This window comes from Callospermophilus lateralis, chromosome 14 (genome assembly GCF_048772815.1).
Source record: "Callospermophilus lateralis isolate mCalLat2 chromosome 14, mCalLat2.hap1, whole genome shotgun sequence".
NCBI classification, from domain to species: Eukaryota; Metazoa; Chordata; class Mammalia; order Rodentia; family Sciuridae; genus Callospermophilus; species Callospermophilus lateralis.
In genome coordinates this window covers 35892656-35905065 of record NC_135318.1, presented here as the reverse complement: position 1 = coordinate 35905065, position 12410 = coordinate 35892656, and the positions used below count along the sequence as shown (strand labels likewise).

The 12410-nt window shown below is 42.3% G+C and overlaps 1 protein-coding gene across 2 annotated transcripts in view; it reads left to right on the top strand.

Annotated features, from left to right (window-relative positions):
• Positions 1-12410, top strand: part of Srbd1 (S1 RNA binding domain 1) — a 220167-nt gene that overhangs the window by 25715 nt on the left and 182042 nt on the right. For both annotated transcript variants that reach the window (XM_076832900.2, XM_076832899.2), the window contains exons 6-7: positions 1510-1627; positions 11306-11444. In XM_076832900.2, coding sequence (XP_076689015.2) covers positions 1510-1627; positions 11306-11444 — 257 coding nt within the window. The remainder of the gene's footprint in view (positions 1-1509; positions 1628-11305; positions 11445-12410) is intronic.

Below are 12410 nucleotides of genomic sequence, written 5' to 3'. Positions count from 1 at the left end.
GATTTAATTTTTTTTCTATCAATTCTTTGTAATCATTATTGTTAACTTTTACCCATCACTCTAGTAATACCCTTATTAAACAGAATTTTATAGGAATAGGGAATGAAATAGGGTGAGATTCATTATATAGAGGAAGAGAATTGTATATTCACAGAGAAAAGCCATTGTAAAGTGGGGAAAACTACTATACTCTTCCGTTTCCCTTATTTGTAAATTGATTCCTGTATGTTGATTCCTGGAATCAGCTTTTTTACATGAAATCCTATTTCTTTTTAGTGGAGAATGGTATTTAGAAACCAGCTGTGGGTGCTAGGTGTGCCCATCTTGAGTAATGATACTCCCATAGCAGTGAGCACACCTAATACCCATAACTTGGTTTCTAAGTGCCATTCTTCTGATTCCAGAGCTGGGACAGAGAATGTAAAGGATGAGCCTGGAATATCTTGTAGCAGAGAATAAGAATAACTTGGGGTTCAAACAATGGTGGAGATATGTCAGAAGGATATAGCAGCAAGCTTGAAGGGGTTATGTCTGGTCACATTGGGGACAATATGACCATTAAAATAAATGATAGCAATGGATTATTTCAACTAAATAAAAAAGAAACCACAAATCTACAGTAATATAATGAATCTGTGCATAAATTGAAACCTTAATCTGGAATGTGATAATTACATAGTCTCAAAGCACCTCTACATAAAACATTAATTACAGAGGGAATAAAGAGTACCTGTATTGTGGAGAAACCTACAGACATCAGATAATATAAGGATCAAAGTTAATTAGTAATGGGACAAATCAAATTACTTGCCACCTAATGGGTTGTGGTAAAAGACCAGAGTCACTTCTAAGCTGTTCCTGCAAGGAGACACCAGTGGAATTTAACTATATGGAAATATCAGAAAAACCTAAACTTTGGGACTTCACACAGAATAACTTGCCTACAGCATTTAAAAGTATTAAGGCCTTGATTTTGAAGGAAACGAGATACGTGGAACTTGTAATTCTGAAGTGAATATACTACAAAAGACTATTATTACGGTACTAGGGATTGAACCCGTGAGTACTCTACCAGTGAGTGATATCACTAGCCCTTGTTATTTTTTTTCATTTTGAGATAGGGTCTTGCTAAGATATTGAGGCTGGTCTTGAACTTGCAATCCTCCTGCATCAGTCTCCTGAGTAGATGGGATTTCAGGTGTATACCACTGCACCCTATCAAAGACATTGTTCAAACAGTTGATGAAACTTGGATGAGGCCTCAGGTCTGAGTATTAGATGATGATAATGCATCATTATTAATTATTTGGTGTTAAAGATCATTTTGTGGTTTTTGTAGATTTTTTTTATAGGAAATAACACACTAAAATGTGTAGGGGGCCAGTATTATTCTCAAATGAATCAGAGGAAAAAGGATTCCTTTTCCTTTATCTGCAACTTTTTGAGATAGGCTCAAAAAGAAAGTCTTAATGTATTGGTCTTGCATATTACAAAAGTTTTTATTTTCAGGGCTGTTGCAAAGAAGGTTCATAGTACAATCCAGAAAATTAAGAAGGAAGGGAAGATGTCTGAATGCTTACTAAAAGCCTTGCTGAACTGTAAAACTTTTGAAGAACTAGAACACGTGGTAAGGAACTCTTTTTATCTTTTAATGTAATGCCTGAATATATTATGATTTGGGTCTTTTTTTTTTTTTATTGTTGGTTGTTCAAAACATTACATAGTTCTTGATATATCATATTTCACACTTTGATTCAAGTGGGTTATGAACTCCCATTTTTACCCCATATACAAATTGCAGAATCACATCATTTACACTTCCATTGATTTATATATTGCCATACTAGTGTCTGTTGTATTCTGCTGCCTTTCCTATCCTTTACTATCCCCCTCCCCTCCCCTCCCCTCCCCTCTTCTCTCTCTACCCCCTCTACTGCAGTTCATATCTCCCCCTTGTATTATTTTTCCCTTTCCCCTCGCTACCTCTTGTATGTAATTTTGTATAACCCTGAGGGTCTCCTTCCATTTCCATGCAATTTCCCTTCTCCCTCCCTTTCCCTCCCACCTCTCGTCCCTGTTTAATGTTAATCTTCTTCTCATGCTCTTCGTCCCTACTCTGTTCTTAGTTACTCTCCTTATATCAAAGAAGACATTTGGCATTTGTTTTTTTAGGGATTGGCTGGCTTCACTTAGCATAATCTGCTCTAATGCCATCCATTTCCCTCCAAATTCTATGATTTTGTCATTTCTTAATGCAGAGTAATACTCCATTGTGTATAAATGCCACATTTTTTTTATCCATTCGTCTATTGAAGGGCATCTAGGTTGGTTCCACAGTCTTGCTATTGTGAATTGTGCTGCTATGAACATGGATGTAGCAGTGTCCCTATAGTGTGCTCTTTTTAGGTCTTTAGGGAATAGACCGAGTAGTGGAATAGCTGGATCAAATGGTGGTTCCATTCCGAGCTTTCCAAGAAATCTCCATACTGCTTTCCAAATTGGCCGCACCAATTTGCAGTCCCACCAGCAATGTACAAGAGTACCCTTTTCCCCACATCCTCGCCAGCACTTGTTGCTGTTTGACTTCCTAATGGCTGCCAATCTTACTGGAGTGAGATGGTATCTTAGGGTGGTTTTGATTTGCATTTCTCTGACTGCTAGAGATGGTGAGCATTTTTTCATATACTTGTTGATTGATTGTATGTCCTCCTCTGAGAAATTTCTGTTCAGGTCCTTGGCCCATTTGTTGATTGGGTTATTCGTTATCTCATTGTCTAATTTTTTTAGTTCTTTGTATATTCTGGATATTAGGGCTCTGTCTGAAGTGTGAGGAGTAAAGATTTGTTCCCAGGATGTAGGCTCCCTATTTACCTCTCTTATTGTTTCTTTTGCTGAGAAAAAACTTTTTAGTTTGAGTAAGTCCCATTTGTTGATTCTAGTTATTAACTGTTGTGCTATGGGTGTCCTATTGAGGAGTTTGGAGCCCGACCCCACAGTATGTAGATCGTAGCCGACTTTTTCTTCTATCAGACGCCGTGTCTCTGATTTGATATCAAGCTCCTTGATCCATTTTGAGTTAACTTTTGTGCATGGTGAGAGAAAGGGATTCAGTTTCATTTTGTTGCATATGGATTTCCAGTTTTCCCAGCACCATTTGTTGAAGATGCTATCCTTCCTCCATTGCATGCTTTTAGCCCCTTTATCAAATATAAGATAGTTGTAGTTTTGTGGATTGGTTTCTGTGTCCTCTATTCTGTACCATTGGTCCACCCGCCTGTTTTGGTACCAGTACCATGCTGTTTTTGTTACTATTGCTCTGTAGTATAGTTTGAAGTCTGGTATCACTATACCGCTTGATTCACCCTTCCTGCTTAGCATTGTTTTTGCTATTCTGGGTCTTTTATTTTTCCATATGAATTTCATGATTGCTTTCTCTATTTCTATAAGAAATGCCATTGGGATTTTGATTGGCATTGCATTAAACCTATAGAGAACTTTTGGTAATATCGTGATTTTGATGATGTTAGTTCTGCCTATCCATGAACAGGGTATATTTTTCCATCTTCTAAGATCTTCTTCTATTTCTCTCTTTAGGGTTCTGTAGTTTTCATTGTATAAGTCTTTCACCTCTTTTGTTAGGTTGATTCCTAAGTATTTTATTTTTTGGGGGGATATTGTGAATGGAGTGGTTGTCCTCATTTCCATTTCAGAGGATTTGTCGCTGATATACAGGAATGCCTTTGATTTATACGTGTTGATTTTATATCCTGCCACTTTGCTGAATTCATTTAGTAGCTCTAATAGTTTCTTTGTAGACCCTTTTGGGTCTGCTAGGTATAGAATCATGTCATCTGCAAATAGTGATAATTTAAGTTCTTCTTTTCCTATTTTTATGCCTTTAATTTTTTTCGTCTGTCTAATTGCTCTGGCCAGTGTTTCGAGAACTATGTTGAACAGAAGTGGTGATAGAGGGCATCCCTGTCTTGTTCCAGATTTTAGAGGGAATGCCTTCAATTTTTCTCCATTCAGAATGATGCTAGCCTGAGGCTTAGCATAGATTGCCTTTACATAGATTGTAAGTTCCTGTTATCCCTAGTTTTTCTAGCGTTTTGAACATAAAGGGATGCTGTACTTTGTCGAATGCTTTTTCTGCATCTATCGAGATGATCATATGGTTCTTATTTTTAAGTCTATTGATGTGGTGAATAACATTAATTGATTTCCGTATATTGAACCAGCCTTGCATCCCAGGGATGAATCCTACTTGATCATGGTGCACAATTTTTTTGATATGTTTTTGAATCCGATTCGCCAGAATTTTATTGAGGTTTTTTGCATCTAGGTTCATTAGAGATATTGGTCTGTAGTTTTCTTTCTTTGAAGTGTCTTTGTCTGGTTTAGGAATCAGGGTGATGTTGGCCTCGTAGAATGAATTTGGAAGTTCTCCCTCTTTTTCTATTTCCTGAAATAGCTTGAAAAGTATTGGTATTAGTTCCTCTTTAAAGGTTTTGTAAAACTCTGCTGTATACCCATCCGGTCCTGGGCTTTTCTTAGTTGGTAGTCTTTTGATGGTTTCTTCTATTTCCTCAATTGATATTGGTCTGTTTAGGTTGTCTATATCCTCCTGCCTTAATCTGGGCAGGTCATATGACTTAAGAAATTTATCGATGCCTTCACTATCTTCTATTTTATTGGAGTATAAGGATTCAAAATAGTTACTGATTATCTTTTGTATTTCTGAAGTGTCTGTTGTGATATTGCCTTTTTCATCCCGTATGCTAGTAATTTGATTTCTCTCTCTTCTTCTCTTCGTTAGCATGGCTAAGGGTCTGTCGATTTTATTTATTTTTTCAAAGAACCAACTTTTAGTTTTGTCAATATTTTCAATTGTTTCTTTTGTTTCGATTTCATTAATTTCAGCTCTGATTTTAATTATTTCTTGCCTTCTACTTCTTTTGCTGTTGTTTTGCTCTTCTTTTTCTAGGATTTTGAGATGAAGTATGAGATCATTTATTTGTTGGTTTTTTCTTTTTTTAAGGAATGAACTCCAAGCAATGAATTTTCCTCTTAGAACTGCTTTCAATGTGTCCCATAGATTCCGATATGTTGTGTCTGTGCTTTCATTTATCTCTAAGAATTTTTTAATTTCCTCCTTGATGTCTTCTATAACCCATTGATCATTTAGTAACCTATTGTTCATTCTCCAAGTGATGCATGTTTTTTCCTTCCTTCTTTTATCGTTGATTTTCAGTTTCATTCCATTATGATCAGATAAGATGCATGGTATTATCTCCACTCCTTTATATTGTCTAAGAGTTGCCCTGTGACATAATGTATGATTTATTTTTGAGAAGGATCCATGTGCTGCTGAGAAAAAAGTGTAACTGCTTGATGTTGGGTGGTATATTCTATATATATCAATTAAGTCTAGGTTATTAATTGTGTTGAGTTCTATAGTTTCCTTATTCAACTTTTGTTTGGAAGATCTGTCTAGTGGTGAGAGAGGTGTGTTGAAGTCTCCCATGATTATTGTATGTTGGTCTATTAGACTCTTAAACTTGAGAAGAGTTTGTTTGATGAACATAGCTGCACCATTGTTTGGGGCATATATATTTATGATAGTTATGTCTTGTTGGTGTATGGTTCCGTTGAGCAGTATGTAGTGTCCCTCTTTATCCCTTTTGATTAACTTTGGCTTGAAATCTATTTTATTTGATATGAGTATGGACACTCCTGCTTGTTTCCGAAGTCCATATGAGTGATATGATTTTTCCCAACCTTTCACCTTCAGTCTATGTATGTCTTTTCCTATCAAATGCGTCTCCTGTAGGCAGCATATTGTTGGGTCTTGTTTTGTGATCCATTCTACTAGCCTGTGTCTCTTGATTGGTGAGTTTAAGCCATTAACATTTAGGGTTATTATTGAGATATGGGTTGTTCTTCCAGACATATTTGTTTATTTATGTTACTAAACATGGTTTGTTTTCCTTTTTGATTATTTTTCCCCCCTTTACTGTCCTACCTCCCACTGTTGGTTTTCATTGTTATTTTCCATTTCCTCTTCCTGTAATGTTTTGCCGAGGATGTTTTGAAGGCATGGTTTTCTAGCTGCAAATTCTTTTAACTTTTGTTTATCGTGGAAGATTTTAATTTCATCTTTCATCCTGAAGCTTAATTTCGCTGGATACATGATTCTTGGTTAGAACCCACTTTCTTTCAGTGTTTGAAATATGTTATTCCAGGATCTTCTAGCTTTCAGAGTCTGTGTTGAAAGATCAGCTGTTATCCTGATTGGTTTACCCCTAAATGTAATCTGCTTCCTTTCTCTTGTAGCTTTTAAAATTCTCTCCTTATTCTGTATGTTGGGCATCTTCATTATAATGTGTCTAGGTGTGGATCTCTTATGATTTTGCACATTCGGCGTCCTGTATGCTTCTAGGATTTGGGATTCTGTCTCATTCTTCAAGTCTGGGAAGTTTTCTCGTATTATTTCATTGAATAGGTTGCTCATTCCTTTGGTTTGGACCTCTATACCTTCCTGTATCCCAATGACTCTTTAAGTTTGGTCTCTTTATATTATCCCATATTTCTTGGATGTTCTGCTCATGGTTTCTTAGCAGTTTTGTTGAGCTGTCTATGTTCTTTTCAAGTTGAAATACTTTGTCTTCATTGTCTGATGTTCTATCTTCTAAGTGTTCTACTCTGCTGGTAGTATTCTCAATTGAATTTTTAAGTTGGTTTATTGCTTCCTGCATTTCTAGGATTTCTGTTTGTTTGTTTTTTATTACCTCTATCTCCCTGTATAGTTGATCTTTTCCTTCTTGGATTTGTTTATGTAATACATTGTCGAAGTGGTCGAAGTGATCTTTCATTGTCTGCTTTTGCTGTCTAATGTCTTCCTTGAGACTCCAGATCATCTGCAGCATGTATATCCTGAATGCTTTATCTGACATTCCATCTGCTGCAGCTATTACCTCTTCTAAAGTTGAGTTGACCTGCATTGCTTGTGGTCCTTTCTTTCCTTGTCTTTTCATATTGCTCGTGTTTCTTTCTGCTTGGTGAAACTGTTGTGTTTTTGAAATTTTCCCCCTATATATTTATATTGCTCTTGTATAGTTGAAAAGTCTCACTTGCAGGGGAGGGCGGCAGCTCTGCTCCTCCTCCAATTGGGGTGATCTGTCTACCACGCTGGCGGGCCGCTGGGACTGTTCTGCCGGTTCGTCGCAGGTCTGCCTACCTTGGAGGCGCGGGCAGCGGCTCTGCTCTGCCCCTCCTCCAATTGGTGTGACGTGTCTACCACGTCCGCGAAGCCCTGGGCCTGTTCTGCCAGTCAGTCGCGGATCTGACTACCTTGCAGGCGCGGGCGGCGACTCTGCTCTGCCCCTACTCCAATTGGGGTGTCATGACTACCATGCCTGCGGGTCGCTGGGCCTGTTCTAGGCGTGGGCGGCAGCTCTGCTCTACCCGTACTCCAATTGGGGTGACGTAACTACCATGCCGGCGGGCCTCTGGGCCTGTTCCAGGCGCAGGCAGCGGCTCTGCTCTGCCCCTACTTCAGTCAGGGTGACGTGTCTACCACGTCCGCGAACCCCTGGGCCTGTTCTGCCGGCAGGTCGCTGGGCCTGTTCTGGGCGTGGCCTGCGGCTCTGCTCTGCCCCTACTCCAAATGGGGTGATGTGACTGCCACGCCGGCGGGCCGCTGGGCCTGATCCGGGCTCAGGAAGCGGCTCTGCTCTGCCTCTCCCCCAAGTGGTGTGACGTGTCTATCACGCCAGCAGGCCGCTGGGCCTGTTCCGCCAGTCTGTCACAGGCCTGCCTACCTTGCGGGCGCGGGTTGAGGATCTGCTCTGCCCCTACTCCAATTGGGGTGTCGTGACTACCACGCCGGCAGGTCGCTAGACCTGTTCCGGGTGCGGGTGGCGGCTCAGCTCTGTCCCTGCTTCAATTGGGTTGACGTGAGTACCACGCTGTCGGGCCACTGGGCCTGCTCCGACCGCGGGCGAAGGCTCTGCTCTGCCCCTACTCCAATTGGGGTGACGGGTGACGTGTCTACCACACCAGCAGGCCGCTGGGCCTGATCCGCCGGTAGGTCGCAGGTCTGCCTACCTTGCGGACTCGGGAGGTGGCTCTGCTCTGCTCTGCCCCTCCTCCAATTGGTGTGACGTGTCTACCACACCAGTAGACCGCTGGGCCTGTTCCGCCGGTCGGTCGCAAGTCTGTCTACCTTGCAGGCTCCGGCGGCGGCTCTGCTCTGCCCCTACTCCAACTGGGGTGATGAGACTTCCACGCCGGCGGGCCGCTGGGCCTGATCCGGGCTCGGGGAGTGGCTCTGCTCTGCCCCTCCCCCAAGTGGTGTGACGTGTCTACCACGCCGGCAGGTCGCTGGGCCTGTTCCGCCAGTCTGTCCCAGGCCTGCCTACCTTGCGGGCGCGGGTGGAGGATCTGCTCTGCCCCTACTCCAATTGGGGTGTCTTGACTACCACGCCGGCAGGTCGCTGGACCTGTTCCGGGCGCGGGTGGTGGCTCTGCTCTGTCCCTGCTCCAATTGGGTTGACGTGACTACCACGCTGTTGGGCCGCTGGGCCTGCTCCGACCGCGGGTGAAGGCTCTGCTCTGCCCCTACTCCAATTGGGGTGACGTGTGACGTGTCTACCACACCAGCAGGCCGCTGGTCGGTCGCAGGTCTGCCTACCTTGCGGACTCGGGAGGCAGCTCTGCTCTGCCCCTCCTCCAATTTGTGTGACGTGTCTACCACACCAGTAGACCGCTGGGCCTGTTCCGCCGGTCGGTCGCAAGTCTGTCTACCTTGCAGGCTCGGGCGGTGGCTCTGCTCTGCCCCTACTCCAAATGGGGTGATGTGACTGCCATGCTGGCGGGCTTCTGGGCCTGATCCGGGCTCGGGGAGTGGCTCTGCTCTGCCCCTCCCCCAAGTGGTGTGACGTGTCTACCACGCCGGCAGGCCGCTGGGCCTGTTCTGCCAGTCTGTCACAGGCCTGCCTACCTTGCGGATGCGGGTGGAGGATCTGCTTTGCCCCTACTCCAAATGGGGTGTCTTGACTACCACGCCGGCAGGTCGTTGGACCTGTTCCGGGCACGGGCGGCGGCTCTGTTCGGCCCCCGCTCTAGCCGGGGCGACGCGACACCATGCCGGCGGGTCGCTGGGCCTGTTTCGGGGTCCGGCGGCAGCTCTGCTCCGCCCCTCTGGCCTCCACAGTATTCAGCAGGACCCGGACCGAGAAACAGTTTCCGCGGGTTCTTTATCCCTGGGCCAGAGCAGTTCCAGGAGCCAGAATTCGGCCTCTCCGGACTTGATGCATGCTCCGACAGGAGCAGGCTCCAAGAAGCAGTTTCCGCGGGTTCTATAGCCCTGGGCCAGAGCAGCTTCGGGAGCCGGAACTCCGCCGCTCCGGGCTCGGTGCGTGTTCTGATAGGAGCAGGCTCCAAGAAGCAGTTTCCATGGGTTATTTAGCACTAAGTCTGAGCAATTTGTCTGTGAGACGCAGACAATTGTCAGCCTGAAATTACCTGTTCTATAGCTTAAAGAGCTGCGATCAGTTGAAAACAAGGACGGTGACGTCAGCTCTCCAAGATGGTGGCCGCTGGCTTCCTCCGTGGTCTGACCGGTGTGGAGAGCCGAGCTGGACCGTTTCCTTCCCCCGTCTTCAACCCAGAATTCAGCTCCGAGCTCAGCAAATGCCTAGCTGGCAGGAGCCCATAGAATCAGCATCGCTGTATCTCTGCGCCACCAGCCCGTCGTTTCCCAGTGCGCGCCGCAGACTCCAGCCGCGGGGCGATCTGCCGAGCAAGCAGCGTGACCCTCCGTACGGACAGATCGCTCGCGTTTGAGCCCCCGAAGCTGATCCTCGTGCGATGAAAATCCTTCCACTAGGTTTTGGAGCACCCCACTTTTGCTGGAAATTCCTAACAAGATAGCTTTTAGCCGCTCTAACTCGTCATTTTCCCTCACAGTGACGCAGTACACGGAGTTACTGCACTCCCTTCACCGCCATCTTGATCCTGATTTGGGTCTTTTTATAATTGAAGATCAAGACATAAAAAGCTAAAGTTATTAGCCACCATTACTTAATTCCTCAAAATACTTATCCTTTGTTCAATAAATACTTATTGAGTACTTTTTTTGTGTTAAGCACTGGGTTTACAAATATGGGTAATATGCAGTCCTTACTCCCAAGGAATTACCTATCGAGTGAAAGAAGAGTAGGTTAATAATGTGAAGCTTAAGGGAGAGGGCTAAACTGGAGACCTAGATATGAGTGTCTTTACGTATAGTTGGCCCTTCGGTTATTTATTTGTGTGTTCCACATCCATGTGTTCAACCAATGTTGGTAAAAAATATTTGAAAAATGTTGTATTTGTATTGAACATGTATGGACTTTTTTGTTAGTATTCCCAAAGCTATACAATATAACAACTATTTACATATATCTACATTGTTTTAGATGGTCTAAGTAATCTAGAGATGATTTAAAGTGTACAGGATGATATGCATAGATTATATGCAAATGCCATACCATTTTATATAAGAGACCTGAGCATTATCAGGTTTTGGTATCCAGGAGGAAGGGAAGGGCATGCCCGAAACCAGTCTCCCATGGATAACTATAGGAGGGTTGTGTTAGAAACTATGAGAGTGGAAGAACTTATTTAAGTGGGTAGGCAGGTCAGAATGAGCCACTGGGCAACATCAGCTTAAAGTGAGGAGGGGAGAACCTAGAGAGACATGGAAAAAATAGTTAGAGAATTATGGGGAGAATCCAGAGGTGATGGTGCATGGACGGTAGGTAGGGAAGAGAGTTTTAGAATGAGGGAAACAATCACTAAGTAAGTGGAGAAGGTTTGGTGAGATAAAACTGAAAGCTGTATATACTTAGGGGTTCTTCATATATTTTTGTGATACCACTTTCAGTAAGGTGTTTCTTTTCTAGAAGCAGATGGTGGGGGGTTGAGGAATGAATGTGATTAAGTAGAAGTATCCTAAGCAGACAAGTTTTAGAGTAGCTTGCTTGAGTTGAGAAGAGGACCTTGCAGTCAGGTGTTTTTTAAGATAAGTAAATAAATAAATAATTAAGCATACTTAAAAGTATAAAGAATAAGATAAGGCATACACCATCTTTATAAGTATTAGTTAATTAGTACAAATTTATGTCTGAAGGAAGAGGAAAGGTTTAAGAAAAGGATATCCTCAGAATTCTTAGTGTGTCCTCTATTTTGCATCTTAGTTTTTTAAACTTTTTAAAACTGAATCCTAAGTGTTTTATGCTTTTTTTTTTTTTTTTTTCCATAGTCTGCTCCCTATAAAACTGGGAGCAAAGGCACCAAAGCCCAAAGAGCAAAGCAGCTGGGATTAGAAAGAGCAGCCTGGACCCTGCTGGAGAAGCCAGGGGAGCTTAATCTGCTGTCTTACATTAGACCTGATGTTAAAGGTACCAGCTTTACTTAAAGAGTTCAGCCCTGTTTCCTTCCTTCCTTCCTTTCTTTTTTTCCTTACTTCAAACTTTATGCTAACAAGTGCTGTCATTAAATAATGATCATACAAAGGAATATTATAGCATGTAAATACTAAGTGATTCTAATGAACAGATCCTGGTAGACCTGTTGCTTAGTCATTCACCTTTCCTCTTTTGATAAAGTACCTGTTCTAGTCTTTTGCCCATTTTTCTTTTATGTTGTTTCTCTTTTTCTTATGAATATGTACATATTTTTTAGGTATTCTTTGTTACATAATGTGTGTTGTAATCTTTTCAAAGAAAGATGACTTTCTTTATGACATCTCTTGGTAAATATAAGGTATTAGTTTTATTATTACTTTTTTAAAAAAATATTTATTTATTTTTTAGTTGTAGTTGGACACAATACCTTCATTTCACTTATCTATTTTTTAATGTGGTGCTGAGGATTGAACCCAGGGTCCCGCATGTGAGAGATGAGTGCTCTACCACTGAACCACAACCCCAACCCCTATTATTATTACTTTTTGATAAGTGCTTTCTCCCCTTTTTAAAGAAATCTTTTCCTACCCTGAAGTTTTATATCCTTATGTTGTTTTTTAAAGCTTTTATACTGTTTCTAAAAATTTGTTTAATTATACAACCCAGACCTCCTCTTTATAAAAACTTTCAACACTTCTGACATGCATGAAGTATAAATTAAAGCCACACTCCTATACTTTCTAAGAGGTAAAGTATCTTTTTCTGAAATTTACATCCCAGGAGATCTTCCTGTCCATTGTGTGTGAGAGAGAATGAGAAGGAGGGAGTAAAGGAGAGAGAGATTTTGAAGGAAAATTCAAAGAAACTAGTTGATTCATGTCAAGGTTCTCTGGTTTTATTGTCAAAATGAGCCCAAGAGTGAGAACTTTCTGAATAAGAATTACTTTTTATCAGGATTGC